The 24,534-nt window shown below is 36.3% G+C and overlaps 1 protein-coding gene across 4 annotated transcripts in view; it reads left to right on the forward strand.

Moving 5' to 3' along the window:
* The window catches only part of LOC117715443 (solute carrier organic anion transporter family member 1B2-like), a 51,120-nt gene that overhangs the window by 22,451 nt on the left and 4,135 nt on the right, over nt 1-24,534 (forward strand). For 3 of the 4 annotated variants that reach the window (XM_034512254.2, XM_076940757.1, XM_076940758.1), the window contains 9 exons: nt 3,386-3,498; nt 4,746-4,892; nt 5,554-5,652; nt 7,895-8,137; nt 11,916-12,080; nt 13,185-13,380; nt 14,243-14,414; nt 17,772-17,953; nt 22,346-22,410. In XM_034512254.2, coding sequence (XP_034368145.2) covers nt 3,386-3,498; nt 4,746-4,892; nt 5,554-5,652; nt 7,895-8,137; nt 11,916-12,080; nt 13,185-13,380; nt 14,243-14,414; nt 17,772-17,953; nt 22,346-22,410 — 1,382 coding nt within the window. The remainder of the gene's footprint in view (nt 1-3,385; nt 3,499-4,745; nt 4,893-5,553; nt 5,653-7,894; nt 8,138-11,915; nt 12,081-13,184; nt 13,381-14,242; nt 14,415-17,771; nt 17,954-22,345; nt 22,411-24,534) is intronic. The other variant, XM_076940756.1, reaches the window with a different exon arrangement.

The raw sequence follows: 24,534 nt of genomic DNA on the forward strand, positions 1-24,534 counted from the left end.
GTTCATTCATTCAGCAGTGGTTCTTAAAACTGCAAAGGAATTCAGACCAAAGTCAAGCACATCAGCCTAAGCTGTTGATTTACTGCAGCACAAAAAAACAGCACTCACAAAGATTTTACTCATTTGAATGTAGAAATCCATGCCCTTATCCAAGCTGCAGCCAATAATGGGGGTTTTGCTTTCAGTTTTAATACTATTAGCTTTTCAAGGATTTATTTCTTATTCTATTAGTATGGGAGCCAGAACAAAGCATTAAATCCAATAGGATTGGAGTTATAGTTAGTGAGTCTCCTGACAGTTGTTGGGAATTGAACTGGGATCCTGAGAAAAGGCTCTTTACTGTTGAGCCATCTCTCCAGCTTCTCAGCTGAAGACTAAATAATATTCAGTACAAAAATATACTTTTAAACGCAAATCTCATTTTTCTAATTTTGCTTAAAACTTCTAGTTCTCTAGTACAGATTTTTCAAACTTTGGATTCCAGTTTATCAGCAGACCAGAAAACCCTTTGAGATTATTGGGACCACTTTATATTATAAGATAAAGTTGAGTAATATAAAATATATGTAGCATTTAAGAAATTATAACTTCATCTTGATAATAATTATGCAGATTTCTACCAATAGGTTATGGCTATGCAAAAAATCCTAGCTAATCCTCCCTATTCCCACAAAACCTGCTACTTTTTCCTAGAAAGACAGCCCAATATTAACCACCTTAGTCCCCAAGCCCAGGGAATAGGGGCACTGGCTCTTCATTAACTTCTTCAAGCTGATTACGGGCATTGAGATATTTGAAGAGTGGTGGGGGGAGGAGTAAATTGATAAGCCGCTGACACTGTGTCTTCACTGCATCCAGTTGGAATTCCAGGACCTCAGAGGTTTGAGCAGGTCTGCTCAGCTTGCTTGATGAGTAGATACACCAAGGCTGTGTATTCTGCACTATACAATTCTCATAACAAATTTTAGTATGAAGATAATTTTTTAAGAGGGCTGACATTTTATTAAAGATGTTGGTTCTCTTAAATGGTACAAAATTTACTTTGATTTCAAATTTAAGGTTTTCTTTGGTACGAGCTTCTTATTGACATAAAAGTGAGATGAATATTGATACTCTCATAGGCATTGTGCCTGTATAATTTAGGAATACAAGGCCTAGACTCAGTCCTTCTTTAACTTTTTCAACTGACTTGAGATGGTTAGCCTGTGAGTTAAGGGACTATAGCCAATTCATGGCTTGGAGTTTATTGTTAGGGTGTTTTCCATATTTTATTTAGAAATAGCTGAGTGGAGTTAACAGACAACAGTCCAGATTACCTTACATGGATGGTTGGTTTTCAAAACGTCAGAAGTCCACAGAATTGACGTTACAAACATTTCTGTATTAAGGGTAATTTTGATTAGAGACCTGTCTGCTCCTAACAGCTTCCTGTATTGGATTCTAGGAAGAAATTGAGCATCTTTGGAGTTACTCCAGTTGTGGTGAGACAGCCACTAAGCAAGAATTGCCTCTTTCCAACTACGGAAAAATTACTGTCCAGAAAAGGACACACTTGCAGAATAGTTGACTGATTATATATGCCTAGACAGAGTAATCAGCCCTTAATAATTCTGTAGCACTAAGGTCTGTCAGATGATCCTGGGCCAGAAGGCTGAAGATCAGATGCTCCAACGTTTTGTAGTATAAGGAGTGTCCAGGTGTTCAATGGTCTCTTGAATTGGCTAAGTTTTAGAAGCTATGCTTTGTGCTTCCCATAATTTTAGTTAACTCAGTCATTCTGGATTTCTGATGGGCTTGAAAACTTATAGTCTCATAGCCAATCCTGGCTATTTACTTTGAGAGAAAAGATTTGAGTGGATGGTTTTCAGCTGACATTCATTCTAAAGACAAGAAAAAAGCCAGGTTCAGAACTAAGTGTTTTAGTGAGGATAGATGACAGTGGTTCTGGTTAGTCAACAAAATGATGGACTGGGTATTAGGACTGACTATCTTGTACCTCACTGGTACAAATTGGCATAATTATGCTCTAATTGTATTTTGAGAGAAAAAGTTTTTTTTAACAGGAATGGTAATATGTAGGAGGAGCTAAGGTGGGAGGGGTACCGTGAGGAAGAGAAGGAGTAAGGAAAGAAGGAGAAGAAGGAGAGGAGAAGCTAGGTGATGAGAGAGAGAAAGAGGGGGGAGGCAGATGTTCATGTATCTCCACCAGTCAAAGATAGATGATATATCTAGGCTGGGTATTAGGTTACACTTCTGACTGAGCATTACCAAACTTATAAAGCCCTTGATTAACATTTTTAAAAAGTGTATAAAAGCAAAAAGGAAAAGGGGGCGTGGGATAGTGTTTTTCTGGTGGGGGGTGATGGGGAAAGGGGATGGCATCTGAAATGTAAATAAAATATCTGATAAAAAATAAAATATATGTAGGAAAGTATTATCCTGCAATTACATCACATAAGGTATAAATATATTTGTGGGTGGGCATACATACTGTGGCAGAGATATAAAATTGTGTTAGGACAAGTTGCAATCAAAAGATTAAAAGTTCTTGCCTATGAGTTAATCACATGTAAACTCATTTGTGCATGTGTGCTGCTTACTGACCAGGTTTTTCACTGTCCTAGACTCACTTTCCATTCTTCTCCAAAGTTGACAAGCAACTGATGAAGCTGCAGTCCTCTACATCTGCAATGTTTTTTTGTTTTTTTTTTTTTTTACTTTTACATGCACTGGCCCTACCGCCTTGTCTTTTGGCCCCTGGAGTCCATCTCAAACTCCTAAGGTTCATGTCACAGTGTCTATACAAAGTCTATAATATCCATTCATGTCTGATTCGATTCCTTTGTTGGTATTAAATTCTCCTTGCTCATGCCCAAATGATTAGAATTTATTAAAGTGTCAGAGAGTCAGACATTAGTTCATATGTGCTTATCCATCCATAAAAATTCAAACGTTTTAATAGAAACGGTAGAAGAATTAGCTTGCCTTTAAGAGTGATTTAAAAACAAAATTCTTTAGCTTATTAAATATAACTCATCAAGAAGTTTATATTACTGTCATTTTAAAAAATAAATAAAAGAGAATTATTACACTCAGATAGCAGTTTAAAAATAGAAAGGGGAGGCTAGCATTTTTCCCATCATAAACAGAGTATCATCTGTCACATTAAGTTGATCTGCCACCTTGGCTGAGTAACAATGAATGACCTTACTTACTGGGCCTTTTCCCCATTTTACTGTTACCTATTATTTGTCCTAAAATTGAGGCTTTGGAGTTATCAGGGGATTCTCATTGACATGGAGGAGAGGTACAATCAATAGTTTCTGAGGAAAGTGGAAATACTTTGTATATATGCAAAATGTTAAGTGTAGTGATGTCATTATAGTTACAGGTATGCCACAGAAAATGACATTGGCTCTCTAGGCAACTCTACATTGACCTGTTTAATCAATCAAATGGCATCACTCAATGAAACCTCAAGTGAGATAGTGGAGAAAGGTAAGAATTAACAGTAACTGTGACTAATATTTGAAAGTTTGTAAATAACCTATTCAAATTTTTGTAAAAGTATATCAGCAAATTTTGATTTAAAATTTTTGTCCATATTTTTTCAAATTTTGTAATGTTCAGCAAAATTTGATTTAAAATAATGATTCATTTCACCTTGATATACAGACATATTCATAGTATAAACATGATATAGAATTAGACTTTAGAAATAGCTGAAGAGGAGCTAAGGACTATTTCATTCAGAATTTGGGAAGAACATTTCCAGGTAAAATACAGTTATAATAATTGACTGTGCACATGTCTGAAGTTCTAGCACAAATGGGTTTAAGCAGAATGATTGTAGACTTGAGTCCAACCTGAGCCATGTAGTATGCACTGGCCTCAACAAACAATTTAAGCAAGCAACAACACATTGTATAAACAGAGGAAAAGTATTTTAAAAATAAAAATAATTACTGCAATTGAAAATTTAAAAATATACTAATAAGAAAAATATAAGTTTAACACTCTAGATCATTCTACATGTTGTATCAAATATAGGAAGATTAAAATAAAAAATAAGAAGCTAACACTTTTTCCTTTTTTGCATTTTTGGGATTGGATAAATTTATCACTGTTTCTGGATGTTATTCTTTTAATGTTTATTAAACAAAAAATACTAATTTATTGTAATTGTATTGTTATTGATCAACCCCAAGGAAATAGTCAGTTAAGACATATTTGTAATTATCAAGACATCTATTTGTGATGGAAGGAAAAATGTAAAGTATTTTGCAATTATAAATATAAAATTAGAATCCAGAAAGATGGCTCAGCAGTTAAGAGCACTCGTTCAATTCCCAGGAGTCACATGACATGTCACAAACAAGTATAATTCCAGTTCCAAGGGATCCAATATCTTCTTGTGGTTTCTGCCAGTACTGCATGCATGCATGTGGTGCACATACACATGTAGGAAAAATATATATATGTGTGTGTGTGTGTGTGTGTGTGTATGTATATTTATATATATTAACATATATGAAGGAACTATAGGTATTCTGAAATTGTTATTTTTCAATCACAGTTAAAATCTTAACACAAATTAGAAGAAAGGAAAAATAAATAAGGATATTGTCTTAGAACAGTGCTGGCAGTCAAGCTGTTACATAAAAATGAATATTTAATTTTTGTGGAATTTCTGGTATCAATACTGTAATAAACTTTTAAAGTAAGACATATTTTTGTGTACACAGATTGTGTAAAGGAGTCCAGGTCATTCACGTGGATTTATGTCTTTATGGGGAACATGCTTCGTGGGATAGGGGAATCACCAATAGTACCCCTGGGAGTTTCCTACATTGATGACTTTGCAAAAGAAGGACATTCTCCTATGTACTTAGGTAAAGTGCAGAGAATATTATGTCCAGTGCTTAAGTGTTCTGAATCTAAATTTGAAATGGTAGCACTGCAAAACTAATCATTTTAAATTCTTGTATTTGTTTATATTTTATGCATATGGATGTGTTGCCTGCATTTATGACTGTGTCCCTAATATATGCAGTGCCCAAACTGACCATAAGGATATCTAGTGCTGCTCTCAACCACTGAGATATCTCCCCAGCTCCCTAAGTAAATTAAGATTCCTACAAAAATATTATTTCAAGAAATTCATTGTGTAACATTACATTTTAAAATCTTCTATTTAAAAAAATCATACATTTACAAGTTCAAGGTGGACAAAATTCCAGCATGTAGATGAGAGGTAGGCACAAAGTCCTGTCCTTAACTAGGAGCAGTTAGCAATTGATAGATATTGGGAGAAGGAGATTAAGGTTTTTCTAACAGTGTTGTCTCTGATGTGTTGACCATGCAGTGTTGACAGGCATGCACAAGAGCATAAAACTATAGTTGATGAGACTTACAATAAGAAGGTCCAAACTTGGTTGGCTGAGAAAGAGTGGATGCATCTGGGAGGAGGGGAATATAATTAAATTTGTCGTGTTAAGAAAAAAATAACTTTGTGCACGTTGATTCTGATTGAATGGTTTTGAATATTTGCAGGTACTCTGCATAGTATAGCAATGATCGGACCAATCCTTGGCTTTATCATGTCATCGGTGTTTGCTAAACTATATGTAGACATTGGATATGTAGACCTGAGTAAGTAGAATTAATAAAGAGATCAGAATGCTGTCTTTCCAATTCCAACTACCATGCCTCCGGATTACTGGTTTCTTTCAATAGTTACATAATTATTTTCTGTTAGATATTTTAAGTGGTAAGAATGTGTTCATTATTTTCACAAAACAAATTCCATCTCTTGCTTATGTCAAGCTTCTACCAGTAAGTATAAAATGAGGCACTGGGGACAATCTTAATTTAGATGTCTAGATAGAAAACAAACAGATTATAAATCTGAATCATCTGCACTTTCACTTGGTAGTAGATTGGATTTAGAAATGCAAGAAATACAGAGTGAAGTTTCTGGAAGATGCTGTGTGGTTGTTTGATTTGAGGAAGATTGGAGTATTGAGCATCTTTATCATGTGTCTTAGTTTTGATGCTTTCCCAGGACCTAACAGGGGGCTTGGCATATGGTCCCCTTTAATTAGAAGATGAAGGGATGCATACTAGGTGATCCTTCACTGACTCCCTGCTGGAGCAGAGGCCACCAAATGCATGATGATCTCTTTAGATGCCATAGGAAGAAATCTGTTTCGATATATAAGTGGTTGGTGTATAAACAAATCTGATTTTCTATCTCATCAGGACTCAATGGCTTCAAAGTTATTTCCAAAATAGAGTTGACATCACAGTTGGCCATGAGAAGGCATATGCCTCCAATCATTATCAGTATAAATCCTTAATCAAACTTCTTCTCATTCACTTCTAAGTTTACCCTTGTTTTCAAAACTCATGCAGAGATGAGGTAGATGTTTTGCTGTAGTTGGAAATTTTTTTCAATATTTAGAAATAACTGCCTGTATTGTATTAGAATTTTTGGGAATTAGATGGCTATAAGTCAATGTTCAGACCTTTTTGTATCTTCTCTTATTCAGTAATGACTACAATAAATTTGATTTTTTTGAATCCTTAGTTAACTCTTTCTGCACTAAAAGTGAGACAATTTTCATAACTTTGTCTCAAAAGCTCTTTGGTAGTATAGAAAGGTGTGTTTTGCTGGAATGTTATATTTAACAATTTCAAAACAAAGGTCAGATCACATCTGTTATCAAGAACACTGTTGTATGTCGAGTGATCACATCTATTATCAAGAATACTGCTGTATGTCTAGTGTCAGTGCTAGGGTAGTCTAACCATGTTCAGTGAGTCTGGGTGTGTCTTTTTATGAGTAGTTAGGAAGATGTTGAGAAGAATTGGAGTTATGTCTTGTCTGAGTGCTAGGCCGAGTACTTCAGTGAACCATCTAGTGCAAAGCTTTCCTCTGTGTTTTTGCTACTGTGTCCTAATTAGCCACAGGATTTTCCAGGTTTTCCAACAATTCATCATTCAGCTTTCGCAGGTTCTGATATCTTTAGGAAGTTTCTCATCATTTAATGATTATGAACATTCATCATTCACAGGAGTGTGTATTTAGAGCTGGCATTAATATATCATTCCTCTTCACAATGCAGAAGAAATACAGTTGAAATAAAAAGGTCAACAAATGCCTCAGGATGAAATCCATCTTTTCTGGGTTCCTCTTAAACTCACACATTCACTATGTGGGCTGTGAGGAAGGATATTCCTTCCTTAGCACTTCCTGTGTCTGCAATCAATATGGTTGTATATCCAGCAACTACAAGAGACAGATTGGAGCTCTCCCATTTTTTTTAGAAACCATGTTAACCTTCCCTCTGTTGCTATCCTGACCTCAGGAGTGGGTACCAACAGCCATTTTCAGATGATAGTGAATGGTCATGCCTTGCCTTGGTTCTCAAGCCATCCTGAAATCTGATGACCTAGGAGACCAAGAAATTCCCGGGCACTTCTACCCATACCTTGCTCTTTATGTGGATGTTGGTGATTCTATCCCAGGTCCTTGTGCTGATATGGAAACTGTTTCTAGGCATCGAGCCATCTTCCTAGACCTGTTTTCTCTATACTAAAAGCCACAAATCTAATCTTATTATTTGCGGAATACATATTGTTGGTAATTCTGCCATTGCAGTGGAGTCTCTATATAATATATACGGCTGGTTCCTGACAACAGAAGTTGTAAGATGTCATCAAATGACTAACCCATTCCCTACTTCTAAATTGAGAAACCACTAGCAAAAAAATTTACATCTTAGGATGTATAAACTCTACTTTGGTTTCTTTATCTATGAAGGTCAGTAGTCTTACCAACATTGATTTTCAGGATGATTTCTGAACGTCCTGTTCTAATTATTCATTCCAGGTAGTATCCGAATAACTCCTCAGGATGCTCGTTGGGTTGGTGCCTGGTGGATCAACTTCATTGTGAATGGACTATTATGTATTATTTCTTCCATACCTTTCTTTTTTTCACCAAAAATTCCAAAGAGATCACAGAAGGAAAGGAACTATTCAGCATCTCTTTATGTACTCAAAATAGATGAAGAAAAAAATCACATGAGTAATTTAACAAACCAAGAGAAACAAGCTCCTGCCAACATGACTGGTAAGGATTCCATAGTCAGTCAATATGCAGATGTTAATCCCACTTAAATCCAAGAATATTTCAAAAACGGTATGTCTAATTTATGTATTTAGCTTTCTTCTGTACTAAACATTACTTAACTCTTTCTACTTTTCTTATTAAAAGTGATATTTCCTGTCTTAGTTACTTTTGTATTGCCATGAAGAGACACCATGACCAAGGCAACTTATAAAAGAAAGCGTTATATTTGGCAACTCACATTTAGAAAGAGTTAGCATCTGTGAAACATGGTGTTAAAGAGGAACACAGCAGAGAGTCAGGCATTTTGTAGGGCAGTAGCTGAGAACTTAGACCCTTGATCCTCAAGCATGAGGTAGAGAGCAATGGGGAGGGGGATTGTTAACTGGGAATGGCTTGGGCTTTGGAAACCTGAAAGTCTACCCTCAGTGACACCTCTTTCAATGAGACCAACTGTAAGCCAAGTATTCAGACATGAATCTACAGAAGCCATTCTATTTTCAGGTACTATGTTCCATGATTTTGCACAAATAATAGGATTAGATTTATGGCTTTTACTATGGAGAAAACATGTCTAGGAAGATGGCTCAGTGCTGGAAAACAGCTTCTGTATAAGCATGAGGACCTGAGATAGAATCACCAGCATCCATGAAAAGAGCACAGTGTGGCTTGTTGTGCCTGAGAATATATTGGACTCCTAGGTCATCATCCAAGATCCAGGATCATTCTAGATCAGTGAAAGTTTTTGCCTCAAAGGAATATGGTGGGGAGTGATAGAGAACTGTCAATCATTGTCTGTCACTGGACTCTGATAGCAATGGCCAGACAACTGTCACGCTCAACTCAGTGCAAGTGTACACACACACACACACACACACACACACACACACACATTTTATGTGTACTCATACATAATACATACACACACTAAATAATAAAAGGAACAAAAGAATCACATAAAATTATATTTATTGTAAAAAAGAAGGAATATATTTCTTTCAAATACTTTAATTTTTGGTGGTATTATGGATCAAAGTTCAGGGTTGTGCACATACTGGTTATATGTTCTACAACTGAACTATGTACACAGCCTCCTTGTTTCAAACTTTAGTATAGAGCATCAGTGATAGTATGAGTTAAAATAATTCATTCATTCATTCATTCATTTACAAATGATACCAACCCCTGATTGTGAGGTGCTTGTCTTCTTCCAAGAAGCTATAATTCATTCCAGTGAGTTTTTTGCTACTGATAAGCATACATAACTCATGTTAAAATTACCTATTCTTAAGTGAGCACCTGGATAAAAAAAATAATTCCCAGAAAGTTTTCTTTCTAGGAATTTAAAGTAAGATTTCTTTTTCCTGGTAATTATATTAAAAATTACCTGTGAAAACATTTAAAAGTGAGCTGAAAACACTCATAGTAGTCAAAGTAGTTGGTGGCCGTTTTTAAAGTAGCATTTCTTGTTTAGTGGTATCAGTGCTTTCAAATATAAGTTCTGAGGTTCCGTCCAGAACCACAGAGAAGCTATGATCAAAAACATGGTTCAGCAACAAGTGTAGAAAATTATTTGAGACAATGAAGCTTTTAGAATAATTTTCAGATTGCAAGGACAGCAGGGAAGAAGGGACCAAATGAGAACAAAGTTTATTGAAACATACTGATGGCAATGCTATAATAAAAGCTATTTATTTGAGTTCTAACCTGTGATTTTAATTTAAAGTGGGAATGGGGCAGCAGAATGAATTGATGAAATAGCAAAAACCAAATTAATGACAGTTACAATGGATCTGGGGACCATGAGTTGAACGCTAGTCTGGACTATGGGACCAATGTAAGACCTGTCTCAAAACATCACCACCAAAAACAAAATCAGTGCAATATTTTGTGATAGTTTGTGTTTATTGCAACTTAATAGACTCCAGAATCACCCAGAAGTCAAGCCTTTGTGCATGTCTGTGAGGAATTGTTGAGATTAGGTTAACTGAAATAGGAAAATCCCAACTCAATGTGGGTAACACTATTCAATCTGCTGGGGTTTTCAAACTAAATAAAAAGGAGAGAGCAAGCTGAGTACTCATTCCTCTGTGCTTCTTGACTCTGAATGCTGTATGACCAGATACCTCTGCCATTATCATGACTTCCATATAGTGATGCTCTGTGCCCTTAAACTGAGAGCCACAATAACCCTTTCTTTCCTGAGTTGCTTTTGTCAAGGTACTTTGTCACAACAACAGTACAAGTAACTGCAACAAAAACATAATCCCTTGACAACCTTTTCTGATTTACTTTGGAATCAAAGGGACAAGTTCTCAGATGTGGCTCAAGACATTCCTCTTCTTTCATTTCTTCATTTGATTACCTACTTCACTCCATCACCCCAACCCAAGGACATTTCTGTGCTGGAGCTAACTATATTGTTTGGTTTATAATTGAGGATAGTTCAGTTTTCAACAAGATTAGTATATTGATGTTGGCCATGAGAAGATAACTTATCATTGTTTCTTTTTTTTTTTTCTGTGAAAACTGGGCAGTTCCTAATAACAGGGTTTGATTGGTTCCTCAACAATAAGTTGTTAGATACCAGAAACCATGGTGTTGTTTTTATTCCTGGTATGGGCTTTTAACCCATAGAATTTTGCATACTAGGCAAGGGTTCTAGAACACCAAGGTTTTGAAACTTAGCACAGACATTACAAAGATCATGTTAGGGTACTGGAAAGATAGATCAGTGATTATAAGAGCACTTGTTGCTCTTGCAGAGGACCCAACTTACCTTCCCAGAAACCTATATGGTGGTCCATAACTCTCTGTATCTTCAGGTCTGGAGGATCCAATTCCCTTTTCTGACCTCCAAGGGCAACCACATACATGGATGCACATACATACAGACAAGCAAATATTTTGTTGTTTATATCAAGAAATTTCCAGTCAGGTACAGTGTGGTACATGGCTCAAGTCCCAGCACTTGGAATGCAGAGATGATTTTGTTAGTCTTCTTGTGTTAATGTGACCTGCTTGTTAGTGTTTTATCCTTAAGTAGGTGGCTTCAGTGCTGCCAGGTTTAGTGAGGCAGTGTTTTAGGCAGATTCCTTTAGTGCCAAGTATTTGCTGGGACAGTATTTTAGGCAGGTAAGTCAATTCAGTTGTATTTGCTGGAGCAATGATTTAGGCAGATGGCTTAAGTGCTGACATATTTGTGGAGGCAGTGTTTTATAGAAAAGCTGCACTCTAAGAAACAAAGTGCTGGAATCCTTATATTAAATTCATGCTTATGATTTTTGAACATCAGTGTTCTTTATTCTGGGGTCATTAATTATTTAAAATTTTACATAATAAACTGCTTAATTAACACAACATCACATTATTAAATGCTAATAATAGGAAACATCACATACAGAATTCATGTTTCACGTTTCAGCATATTTTTTGATATCTGTTAAAGATTGAGCATTTGCTGAATGAACAGGTAAATGGATTTAAAAGTATGAAAAACTAAGATTGGAAAGAACTGCCAAGTATTCACTGAACAAAGCAAGTAACAAATCAGAACAGACAAAAAATAGTTATGAGCCCAAATGACCTAATACACAATATAGTTATGGAAATGACTGAATAAAAATATTCATGAATCTGCTTATAGCAAGATTTCATATCACCCTCTGTCTGTTCTATGTATTTGTATAATTTAAACTCATACATATAATAAGTAGAAGATTAGGATTTAAAGAATGTTTAACTTATACTACAATGTTTTCTTCACTCTTGTTATTTCAAGGCTTTCTACGGTCTCTGAAAAGCATCCTTACCAATGACCTCTATGTTATATTTGTGATACTGACATTGCTACAAAACAGCAGCATCATTGGCACCTTTACTTACATGTTCAAGTTTGTAGAGCAGCAGTTTGACCAGACAGCATCTCAGGCCAACTTTGTGTTAGGTAAGACCGATCGTTTCATAATTTGCTTCACAGATGATGTATAAACTGAGGACATGCCTGCTCCATGGTTTGGTTAAGGGGAAGGCTTTTATTCTAGATAATAGTGATAGAAGGACCAGAGACACATGGAAGGATCCAGAGCAGAAAGAGAAAGAAGCAGACTCAATATGGTTAGCAGCCTGGATCTAACCTGGGCTATCTTTGAGACACATAAAAATTCCAGGGGATAAAGAATAGAAAAAACAGTGGGAAAAATGAGAGCCAATATATTTTTTAAAAAGACAAGAAAGGAAGCATGGGTTGGGTGAGAATATATCAAAATTGTATGGTGATAGAGGGAATCGAGACATGTAGGGAGAACAGCAAGTATGCTGGGGTTTATGGGAGGTAACAAAGGCTAAGGCAAGCTTGAACTTGGCAATGTGTAACAGTTACCTGTGAGGTAAAGAGAGCCAGGAGGCCAGCATGAGCTCTGGTATGCTAATAGGCAAACTGGTCATAATTTGTTCTTTCTGCCAGTGATAAAGGAAATAGCTCCTTTGGTAGAGAGGAAATTCAAGTGTCTAACAAATACAGGCTATTATTAATCACCAGAAATATTCCTGTAATCTGGGTTGAGGCCTTTTCTGGCTGTTTGGATTGCCTTTTGGAGCTTGGCAGATTAGAGATCACTTTGGATCTGACAGGTGGTGTACTTCAGACAATGTCCCCTTGACAGCTGCACCCAAATACACCCCACCAGTGCAGACACACACATACATATACACACATGAAAATAAAATAATCCCAAATGTTAAAAAGGATTTTAGACTGGAAGGCTTGGTACATTGTCATTATTTTCTGGGGTCAGGTGTCCCTCATAAAATATATCTATTCAAAGGCATTGACTGATATCTGTTACTTGGAAAAGAAGCCCTCCTTTTTTGGCAAGAAGTATTATTTTTGTCATTTCCCCATAGAGCATGGTCTTCCATTTCCATTCTGGCCATTCATTTCTGATCTAGAAGCAACAGAATTGAAGGGTTTATGTAGACACAGCACATTTCATATGAAAAGACACCAGAGAAGTCTTTCTTAATTACAACGTTTTTCTCTTATTTCCAGGAATTATAACCTTACCTACCATGGCAGCTGGAATGTTTTTAGGAGGATATATCATTAAAAAATTCAAATTGACACTGGTTGGAATCACCAAGTTTTCATTTTTCATGTCCTTTATGGCCTATGTGTTTCATCTGTTGTATTTTCCTCTAATCTGTGAAAACAAGTCATTTGCTGGCCTTACCTTGACCTATGATGGGTTTGTATATATTATTTTATCAACATAATGATGTTTTACCTCCAATCAGAATCCATTGTGAGAGAAGAGTAGGCTGAAACAGTTTCCACTGATCGTTCAGTTAGTAAGGATCATAATTTATAAATTCCCCAAACAATTACTGTTTAAGATCTCCCAAGAGCATTTCTTGTTTCTCATTTAAAGAAAAACTGGGTGGTGATGATCATGTCATTTTTAGAGTGTTCACAATGTGCAGTGGGAGCTAGGTCATGAATACCTTTGTCCCCCTGAGCAGACATACAGCTTTTATTACCAGCAAGGCCTGGGAATTACCTCACTGATTCTCATGACTTAAATTTGAAGTTTTTGTTTAGAAATCTCTTAGCCTTCCCCATTGCAATCATGGCTAGGTTGTGAGTGTAGAGACTATCTCAGCCATGGCTGAACAAGCTTTTTCTAGCATTCATGTAAACAAATACCTGTACAAGTGACCAGTTCTCTCACTCCAAACATGATTTTCATTCTCTGTGAACTGACACTGCTACTCACCATTGTAAATAGACATCCTTATACCCCAGGTGTAATGTACCTTTCCCTTCCTATTCTTACCACATAATAGAAAGAATTCCAGGAACTTTAGCTTCCTAAGGCTGTGTAGACCCTTATCATCTCCTAGCTATAGCTAGAAATTTAAGTAGGTTCACACCAGTAACATGCATGGGTCTCTAATCAGTTCTCTCTAGTATCAGAGTTTTTTGATTTTTCTTTTTTTCCCATTCCTTTCCTTCCTCTACCCTCCCATTCATTTCTCCTCATTCCATCCTTCCTTCTCCTTCCATGTCTATCTCTCTTTGACCTGTGTTTATCTACTATGTATCTCCAGAATGAACCCAGTGGACTCTCACATAGATGTACCGCTTTCTTATTGCAACTCAGACTGCAATTGTGATAAAAATCAGTGGGAACCTGTCTGTGGGGAAAATGGAGTGACTTACATTTCACCTTGTTTGGCGGGATGCAAGTCGTTTCGTGGTGATAAGAAGCTGAATAATACAGTGAGTATCAGTTTTCATTTTCTCATCTCTCCTTGCTCATAACTTCATATTCAATTTCACATGTACTTATCACATCTTTGTAAAACTAATGTCTCCAGTCAAAGATACAAAAATAGGTTCCTATATAATATGTTTGTTAACACTGGAAGGTTAACAAAATTTCACATGGAATCCTGCTTGGAACCATCAGATTTTTCTGTTCCTTGAATTCTATTTTGAGATTATTTCACTGCTCAGTTCAATGCTCAGTCCAATGTTTGGCTGCATTTGCATCTGTATTGTTCAGACTCTGGCAGAGGCTCTCAGAGGACAGTTATACCATGCTCCTGTCAGCAAATATTTCTTGGCTCAGCACTAGTGTCTGAGATTGATATCTGCAGATGGGATGGATCCCTAGGTGGGGCAGTCTCTGAATGGTCTTTCTTTTAGTCTCTGCTCCACTCTTTGTCCTTGCATTTTCTTTGGACAGGAAGAATTCTGAATTAATATTTTTGAGTTGGGTGGGTGGTCCCAGCCCTCAGCCCAGGGTCTGAGCCTATCCACTAAATATGGTTTCTATAGGTTCTGTCTCCTCTTTGCTGGGTGTTTTGTTTAATGTCCTCCATGTTGAGTCTTAGGTAACTCTTGGGTCCTTGGCATCTGGAAATTTCTAGTAGCTACCCGAAGTTCCTCCTCCTTCACTGCTATTCTCCTACTTTCAAATTCCTGACTCTCTATACTTCTCCCCAATCTCCTCTCATATCTGAACTGCTTCCCCTTTCCCTCCCTCTCTTCTCTTCCTCTCAGATCCCTCTCTCTACCTCCCATGACATTTTTCTTCTCTCTTCTGAGTGGGACTATAACATCCATATTTTGGTGTGGTCTTCTTTCTTCTTCAATTTAATATGTTCTGTGAGTTTTATCTTGGGTATTCTGAGCTTCTTTTTGGCTAATATCCACTAATCAGTGAGTATGTACAATTTGTGATTTTTGTGACTGGGCTACCTCACTCAGGATGATATTTTCAAGTTTCATCCATTTGCCTGCAAATTTTATGAAGTCTGTTGTTAATACCTGAGTAGTACTCTATTGTGTAAATGTACCATATTTTTTGTATCCATTCTTCTGTTGAGGTATATCTAGGTTGTTTCCAGCTTCTGACTATTATAAGGCTGCTATAAACAGAGTGGAACATGTATCCTTGTTATATGTTGGAGCATCTTTTTGGTATGTGCCCAGGATTGGTACAGCTGGGTATTCAGGTTAGAGCTAGTTCCAATTTTCTAAGGAACAGCCAGACTGATTTTCAGAGTGGCTGTACCAGCTTGCAATCCCACCAGCAATGAAGGAGTATCCCTCCTTCTCCACATCTTTGCCAGCATCTGTTGTCACCTTAGTTTTTGATCTTAGCCATTCTGACTGGTGTGAGGTGGAATCTCAGGGTCTTTTTGATTTAATTTCCCTGATGAGTAAGGATGTTAAACATTTCTTTAAGTGCTTCTCAGCCATTTGAGATTCCTCAGTTGAGAATTCTCTTTAGCTCTGTACCCCATTTTTAACAGGGTTGTTTGGTTCTATGGATTTTATCTACTTGAGTTTTTCATATATTTTGAATTTAACCCTATCCCCCCCACCCCCCGCATTGGATGTAGAGTTGGTAAAGATCTTTTCCCAATCTGTGGGTTGCTATTTTGTCCTATTGACAGTGTCCTTTGACTTACAGAAGCTTTGCAATTTTATGAGTTCCCATTTGTCATTTGTTGATCTTAGAGCATAAGCCATTGGTGTTCTGTTAAGGAAAATTTACCCTGTGCAAATGTGTTTGAGTTTCTTTTCCTCTTTCCCTTCTATTAGATTTGGTGTATCTGGTTTTATGTGGAGGTCCTTGATGCACTAATTCTTGAGCTTTGTACAAGGAGATAAGAATGGGTCAATTTGCATTCTTCTACATGCTGACCTCCATGAACCAGCACTATTTGTTGAAAATGCTATCTTTTTTCCACTAGATGGTTTTGGCTCCTTTGTCAAAAATCAAGTGACTGAAGGTGTTAGGGTTCATTTTGGGGTCTTCAGTTCTATTCCATTGGTCTGCCTGCCTGTCTCTGTACCAATACCAAACAGTTTTGGTTTTTATCACTAATGCTCTGTAGTAGAGCTTGAGGTCAGGGATGGTGATTCCCATAGAAGTTCTTTTATTGTTGAGAACGGTGTTTGTTATCCTGGTTTTTTTTTTTTTTTTTTTTTATTCCCAATAAAATTGAACATTGCTCTTTCTATCTATCTCTGTGAAGAATTTTGTTGCAATTTTGATGGGGATTACATTATATCTGTATAAAAATAAGTCTTAAATCATTATACACACAAGACTTACAATTTTTATTGACTTTTATGAGTCTAACTCTGGGCTCCCTGAACTTTGGACACTTTAAGAAACAGTCCTGACTTTATCCTTGCCTGACTGTTCAATTTTCACATGTCAATTCTGAATTCCCAAAAGCTAGCTCTTTACTCAGATAATCTAGCATCTTTTTTACACATGACTATTATATGCCATACCAGGACACCTTCTTTTCCACTCAAAACACACTTTCCCTTATGACCTATGAGTCATAGGTCCTAAGTCATAGTCACCTGCTGAGTCCAAGGCAGAGAAATTACTTACAGTATTGCACATACCACTAAACTATTCAATATCTCACATAGTTGGGAAATATCCTTTTTTACTTTTACCTAATCCAAACTTTGGGTATACAAACAGTTATTGTTTTATGGTTTTGAGACAGGATCTCTATAATAGGTCTGTCTCTGAAATGAGGATCATTCTGCCTCATCTTCCTAAGTTCTGGAAATATAGGTGTGCACTACCACATGTGGCATGATCATGCTTTCTACTACACCTTGTGTGACTCAACCCATTTATGTAGCTGGTTCTCATTTTGGGTTTTGGTTGCTGTTAAACTGTCAAATGCCTTGATTCTCTGGACAATTTTTCTTAAAGGCATATGGCTGACCCAGAGCAGAAATTTTTAAATAAATAAGGACGCAAAAACTAACATAGAAAGAAAAAGTGAGAAGACAATTATGAAAAAGAACTTGAGTGAAGAATGTATGAATAGTTTCAGACTATTTATTCAATTATTTTATAATCTTGAAATTGAAATGAATTAAGAATTAGCAAATTTCATTTTCTAGCCAAGAAATAAATACAGACAAAACTACTGTCTTTTAATGATTAAACAATGATGCATTTAGAAGTTATAAAAACAGAAAACACTATTGCTAGGATGGAAGAACTATTTAAAAATATAATGGGATGTATTTATAGCACTTTCATGTTTTGCAAACACATTCGATAACATTTCAAAATCTCTCTTTTAGGAATTCTATGACTGCAGTTGTATCAGCGACTCTGGTTTCCAGAATGGAAACCTCTCAGCATATTTGGGTGAATGCCCACTAGACAAATGCAAAACCAAATATTACCTTTATATAATTTTTCAAGCCATAATGTCTTTTTTCACTGCAACGGGAACTACTGCTTTTATGTTGATTCTGATGAAGTGAGTATACTTTATTTTTCTATGTGCATGTATGTGCATTTCTCTGTAGGATGCATGTGTGTGTGACCATATAGAACTCAGATAATTATCTCTGGAAGGAGTCTTCAATCCACTTCCACCTCCACTGTGGAAGCCAGATCATCTACATTTAAACTGTCAAGGATCTTCTGGTCACCTCTTAGATCACAAATGGGAATAAAGATGACTTCAACTAATCCCGAGTATAAATTGTTAAGAAATCTTTATTAGCCATGTATATTTCATATCTTGTCCCATCTTAGTTACATAAGAGAACATGTTCTCTTTATTATTTTGTAAGTTTAATACTATAAATAATAATTTTGCATATGCTTCTTTCATTAGGAAATCTAGATTCTGTAAAGTCTCAGCTTGCTAAACACTTAAAATGTAGAATTATTTGGAATTGTCTCAATTTTAAGCATCTCTCTTTACAGTTAGAATTTTATGGTCAGTTCCATTCTGCTCTAGGAATCATTTATTGATGTTAATGAAAGAAATCCACTTGGAAGCCTGACAAGCTTAAACTTCAGTCAATAGTAATATTTCTAGGATGGAGAGATGGCTTATCAAGTAACAGTGCCTACTGCTATTTCAGAGGGCCAGATTTCAGTTCTCAGGACCACTTCAAGTGTCTTACAATCAACTATAACTCCAGCTCCAAGGGGTCTGACACCATCTTAGTTCTGAGGGCATATACTCATACCTGGAATACATACTCAGAGACATAAATTAACAAAAAATTAAATAATATTAAAATTTTAAAATAGCAATAATATTTCAAAAGTTTATATTTACCCACAGAATAATGTTTGATCCAATCCTTTACAATAGACTGTAGGCTAAAAAAATAAAAATATAAAAAGAGTGGAGCTCTTCAGATTTTAGACAAATATTTATATAAGATTTTATGCTTGAAGAATATTCCAAGTTAATAAATACATAGACATAGACAGCCCCATTCATAGGCATGGACACTCACTACCAGCAACACCCTTGTACTCTAGCTGCTTGCTCACTCACCAGTGTGCTTACTTGTGTGTGCATTGATGAATGTGTTATAGCATAGTGCACTTATCAGTAAGTATAATTGTGGGTGTACATCCCAGAGTACAACAGCAAAGACCATCATGAATCAAGTTATCATTAAAATGAGCACATAATAATTCTAAAAGGATCATGACATAATAAGGAAACTGTTGCTCTGAAGATGATTAAAAGGAAACTAGTTTAAGGCAGGACAGAAACTATGATTTTCTCAAAGGCACATCTCAAAAAAACATGTTGTTTAATCCCATGATCTACAAAAGTGTCTAGATGAGAATTTTAGGCGAGAATTGGATTCATGCTTTAAACCCTGAAACCAGAAAAAGCTAAAGTGTTTTGAAAGGAGAATAGTTGATTGGCTGTGAGTGATGGGAAGATGGTGGGACAAGTGCAATGGGTGGCCAGGGAAGTAAGCAGGTCTTAGCAGCTCCATTTGACTCACTCACCCACAGTCACATGATAACCTGGGCTAATATCTCTTTATACTTTTGAACTCCATGTTGATTAAAAGTCCCCAAAGGCCAAGAGAAAAAAAATGGTTTTAATTGTCATTTAAATGAAGATAGATATTTAATTAGCATCTACACTTGTTTAAATTCTTTTCAGGCCAAATATTACATTAAGGTGTTTCCCATGATCAGTTAGTCCCATTAAATATAAAATGTTGTTTATTTATAAGGAGAATATTTCTCATTTATTTAAGATTCACTAAGATGAACAAAATCACCTCAGAATACATAGACTTATGATAAACAAAAATATTAATGTCAAATGTCCAAGAAATATTTCAGAACATTAAAACTTAAATTACAGTGATGTAGATCAGACAGGAAATAAAGAAAGCTTTATGTTCCCAGAGAGTATGCCTAGCATCACATGCCTGAGCTACCTGTCTGATTGGTATTCTCAGGTGTCACTTAAAAATCATCCCTTGAAACAATGTAGGACCCATTATCATGAAAGAGGATAATGGAAGATGAGTTTACATTTAATTGATTACATCAAGCAGATATTGGTAAGAAATTAAATAAGTTAGGAAACATCTATTTTTAATGATTATTATTATTATTATTTATTATTATTATCTCTAGAATGCACACTATATTGAGGTGCTCCACATGAGAGCTGAAGTAGGAATTATACTTACTGATAAGTGCATTATGCTATAATGCATTCACCAATGCGCACACAGGTAAGCACACTGGTGAGTGAGCAAGCAGCTAGAGTACAAGGGTGTGGCTAGAGGTGAGTGTTCATGCCTATGAATGGGGCTGTCTATGTCTATGTCTTATGTGTGTGTGTGACTGTCTATGCACAGCATTCTGCCACAGCTTTTATTCCTTATAGTTGTTGGAGTTGTCCAGCACACTTTGAAACATTATTCCTCTCAACAAGACCTCCCCATTTCCATGTAAGCTAAATACTCTCCATGGATGAAAATGCACATGGATTCCAAAACCGAGTTACATGTAGTGTTTCTGGAACAACCCAAATCTACCCTATAAACAACAGCATCACTTAGGTACAAGAACTCAAGCAGGGATAAACATACCATCTCTTCCTTCTCCAAAACCCTCTTGATAAGTCTGAGGTTTGGTAAAGATTTCAGTGACCAAGTCATGTTCTACTTCCTGCTGACTTCCTTCATCTTACTTACAAATAAACAAAACACAATGGAAAACAAAAAGACCTGTCTCCTAGAATTATAAACATAGCTTTCTGCCCCTTGCTGAGCTAACATGATCCTTCACCAACCATTCTGTATTTTCTGTATCCTAATATATAACCATGATTTTTTAAATTTTTATTATACATTGTTTAAAGTATTCTCTGTTTAACTGTACAAGTTCCCTTGAAAATTTTATTCCTTTATTTATTCATTTATTTTTGAGAGAGGGATTCACTATGTTGCCCAGGCTATAGACTATACCACTTGAGTGGTACAATATACCACTCAAGTGATCTTCCTGTCTTAGCCTTCATAACCCCTGAGGTTGAGTGGGAGCAACCAGCATTCTGGAACATGGTTTAAAGTCCCTAATAAATGAAATCTTTCCTGCAAGGATTAATGATCAGTCACATTTCAAGAAAACTGAAGTTCAAAGTGCTAATACATATGGATCCTCACAAAGCATGAACTCTTGTCAGGAGAGGTGAAGTGGTTTCTTTCAATTGGCTGAATGATATAGCTACTTAGCTCTCTGAACAAATAAGCATCAAGTAGTTTTAGGCAACACAAAGTATATCATAAGTTTAGTATTTCAGCAAAAGTATTTAAGCAGGAGTAACATTCCATCCACCCATTTTCTCACATATTTTCATTCTCATCAATATGGATGAGATTTTTATAGAAGTAACAGTGTTTCCAGCTCACCAAATGCAGAAAGATCAAAATAATTCCATAATAATTCCTTAAATATATTCCATAAATATGTTTTGTAATTCTTTTTTGGATAGAAGAATGTGTTTCTCTTTATAAATGCCTTTTTGGAAGATTTAATTTATGGTTTGTTTCTGTATGTGTACGTTTGTATATATGAGTATGCCTGTGTGAGCCCAGGTACCTGAAGAGGCCAGAATAGTGGGTTTCATCTCCTTCAGCTAAAGTTACTAGAGGTTGTGTGCTGTCCAATGTGGGTGCTGGGAACTGAAAGCTGGTTATTCACAGAAACAGCAAGGACTCTTAGTGCCATGCCACTTCCTCAACTCTGAATGAATGTGTTACTACGCAAGGTGATGACAAGTTCTCTACCCTTAACATAACAGTTACATACATGGAAGTCCAGAATGCATAAATTTCTTGACTTTTCTGGTTACAGTGAAACTTTATCTACAGAGTTATTACAGTTCTCTGCTAACAACAGTTATAGCAGTAAGAAAGCAGGATGTGTGCTGAGACCTATACCTAGATCTGGTCTTTTGTCAAGACCCTGGCTGAATGGGACACATGAGACCAATGTCTTTGTAGACATCATAACACCAACTACAGATATTTGTACAGCATATTTACTGAATAAAACATAAAATGTAACCAGGCTTGGTAACTCACATTTGTAGGCTCAGCACTTTAGGAGGCTGAAGTAGGAGGGTTGCTGGGAGTCCAGGTCCAGCCTGGGCTAAAGAGTTTCAACTTTCTGGACTCCCTTGAAATCATAGCACGGTGATTCCTTATTGCTCAGCATCTTGTCTCTTCTTATGTGGGCCATTCTCATGAGTGTTTTCTTCCTACCATAAAGAAAAATAAGAGCAGCAAACATTTTAAGTTTAATCTCAACTTACCAGGTTGAACACATTTAAGTGTTATTGTTTTCTTCTATTTTATTGCAGGTGTGTCCAACCTGAATTGAAATCACTTGCAGTGGGTTTCCATTCACTGGTTATACGAACACTAGGTATGGTAACAAATCAAATTCAGGAAACAAATACTTATGCCAAGCTTAAAAGCAGAACGTCAATATGTTTTGATTCTACAGAAAGTTTAAAGGTTTCAGAATCATTTCTGTTTGTAGTAAATGAAAGCAGTAGGAGATACGAGAAACCAGAGTGACATCAAAGAGAAGATGATAGTTAACTGCAGAGTTGAGGCTAGACATAGGAATTGTCTTGTGTGTACAATAAGTTATGTCACAGAGATCGGCTGTTCGTTTTCATTGCTATGACAGGTGCTTCTTTCAGTCTGGCAGAGCAAAGGTCCATCTCCATACATAGCATTTCTAGGTAATGCCTCTTGTGTGTTGAGAGTGTTGGGTATTTGGCCAGTTTGAGACTGCACAGAACAAAACCAGAGACTGACAGGCTGGTTTCCCACTGTTTGGTGCTGGAGGCTCCAGAGCCTTTATCAGCAACTAAGTATGTGAAAGGGAAGGAGAACTCAGGCCTAGAATCTATCACCTTGGATGAAGACAACATTTTAATTAAAAGGAAACTCAAGAAGTTGTGACTTTTATGTAAAGATTAGGTTCCAGAGTTCCAGATTTCTAAATATTCCGAGGACATAACTGATAGAGATTAAGGGAAGCCTCTCCCTCCTTTATAACCACTTACTCCTAAATGTCTGTTGCTACTTTCACAACTGCTCACATAACATTTGTAGGATTTATATACATTAAATGCTTATATGTAAAAAATAGAAAAAAGTAAACTTACTTACCTAGGGATAGGGCAGAGAGCTAATCAGAGGCAAGTACTAATGAAAAGATTTTAAAGATCAGCAAAGGAGTTGGAGGTCTATTCTAGGGATCTTGGCAAGATAAGAAACATAGACTTCACTGACAACAGTGGGGAAGAAATTGTTCATGATGTATATACAAGACAGATCCTGGGATACTCAAAGGGAAAAAGAAAAATTATAAGAATGAGAGAAGGAATGAGGAGGATGGAGAGAAAAGGAAGATAGAGAAGAAGAGGAGGGGGAGAAGGAGGATCTCTCTGGAGTTCACTGTTTATCTCCAGGCTGGAAGGTTCTGTACATAGCAGAAGCCCCTACCTCCAAAACCCAAATGAAACTCCATATACCTACCTGCCTTCAAAACCGATGTGCTGTATACCTAGTAAGCTTCCTGATAGGCAAAGGAGAAACTCAAGGAATAAAAGAAATTCCTCTAGCATCATAAAATAATAAAGAAAAGGAATCTGCCATAATAGTTAAGATCCATGGCCTCATTGAACCTAAATGTTTCTATATGGGAAACATATACTAGGCACTACACTTCTAATTCAAAGCAAATGTTTTTGACAAGATATGACTGAACACTGTGAAACATCTCTCAGTACATTGAACTGAGTAAGTCACTTGGAAAAAAAGTTACTAAAACAGTAAATCCTAGTAATTACCAAGGCTGAGTTTCTTGTGTAAAACATTTAATTTGTTTTGTCACACCAGTAACATCACACAGAAAATATATATTGTTAATATATACTTTTCATTTCTTAAGGGATGTCCCCAATTCTTTGAAACATGAATATTCTAACACATTTCCTCAGACCAGTCTTTCTTTGGAAACATTGGCGTTCACTATTGGTCCATTGTCAACTACTTGCTCTCGGATAACTGGGATTAAGAGGCTGGAGTGATAGCTCAGTGGCTGACAGCAAGTCATTCTTTTATAGAGTTCAAGGTTTGGTTCTTATCATCATCTCAAGTGTCTTGCAACTGCCTGCACTTAAAATCCAGTGGATTGATACCTTCTGCACTCACAATCAATGAAAAATACACACATAAAAATTAGTTAAAAGAAATCTATAGAAAAGAAAACACTAATTTTTAAAAGTGAAATCAGTAAAAATGTAAAACTGAGAGTTTTTCATTGAAATACGTAATAATTTGAACCAAATTGCTCCTGAATAAGTCCTCTACTAATACACTCCTCCAATCTTTGTTCAGTTTAAGAACAAATTGAATCTCAGAATTGATTGAAACAAAAGCAAGAAACAGTTAGTTCTCTACACTATGCATGAACACTGGAGAAGTCCTGCATTGTACTTTTGCACATTATACAAAAGACCCATGACTGAAG

Source organism: Arvicanthis niloticus, chromosome 9 (genome assembly GCF_011762505.2).
Source record: "Arvicanthis niloticus isolate mArvNil1 chromosome 9, mArvNil1.pat.X, whole genome shotgun sequence".
In the NCBI taxonomy this organism is placed as follows: Eukaryota; Metazoa; Chordata; class Mammalia; order Rodentia; family Muridae; genus Arvicanthis; species Arvicanthis niloticus.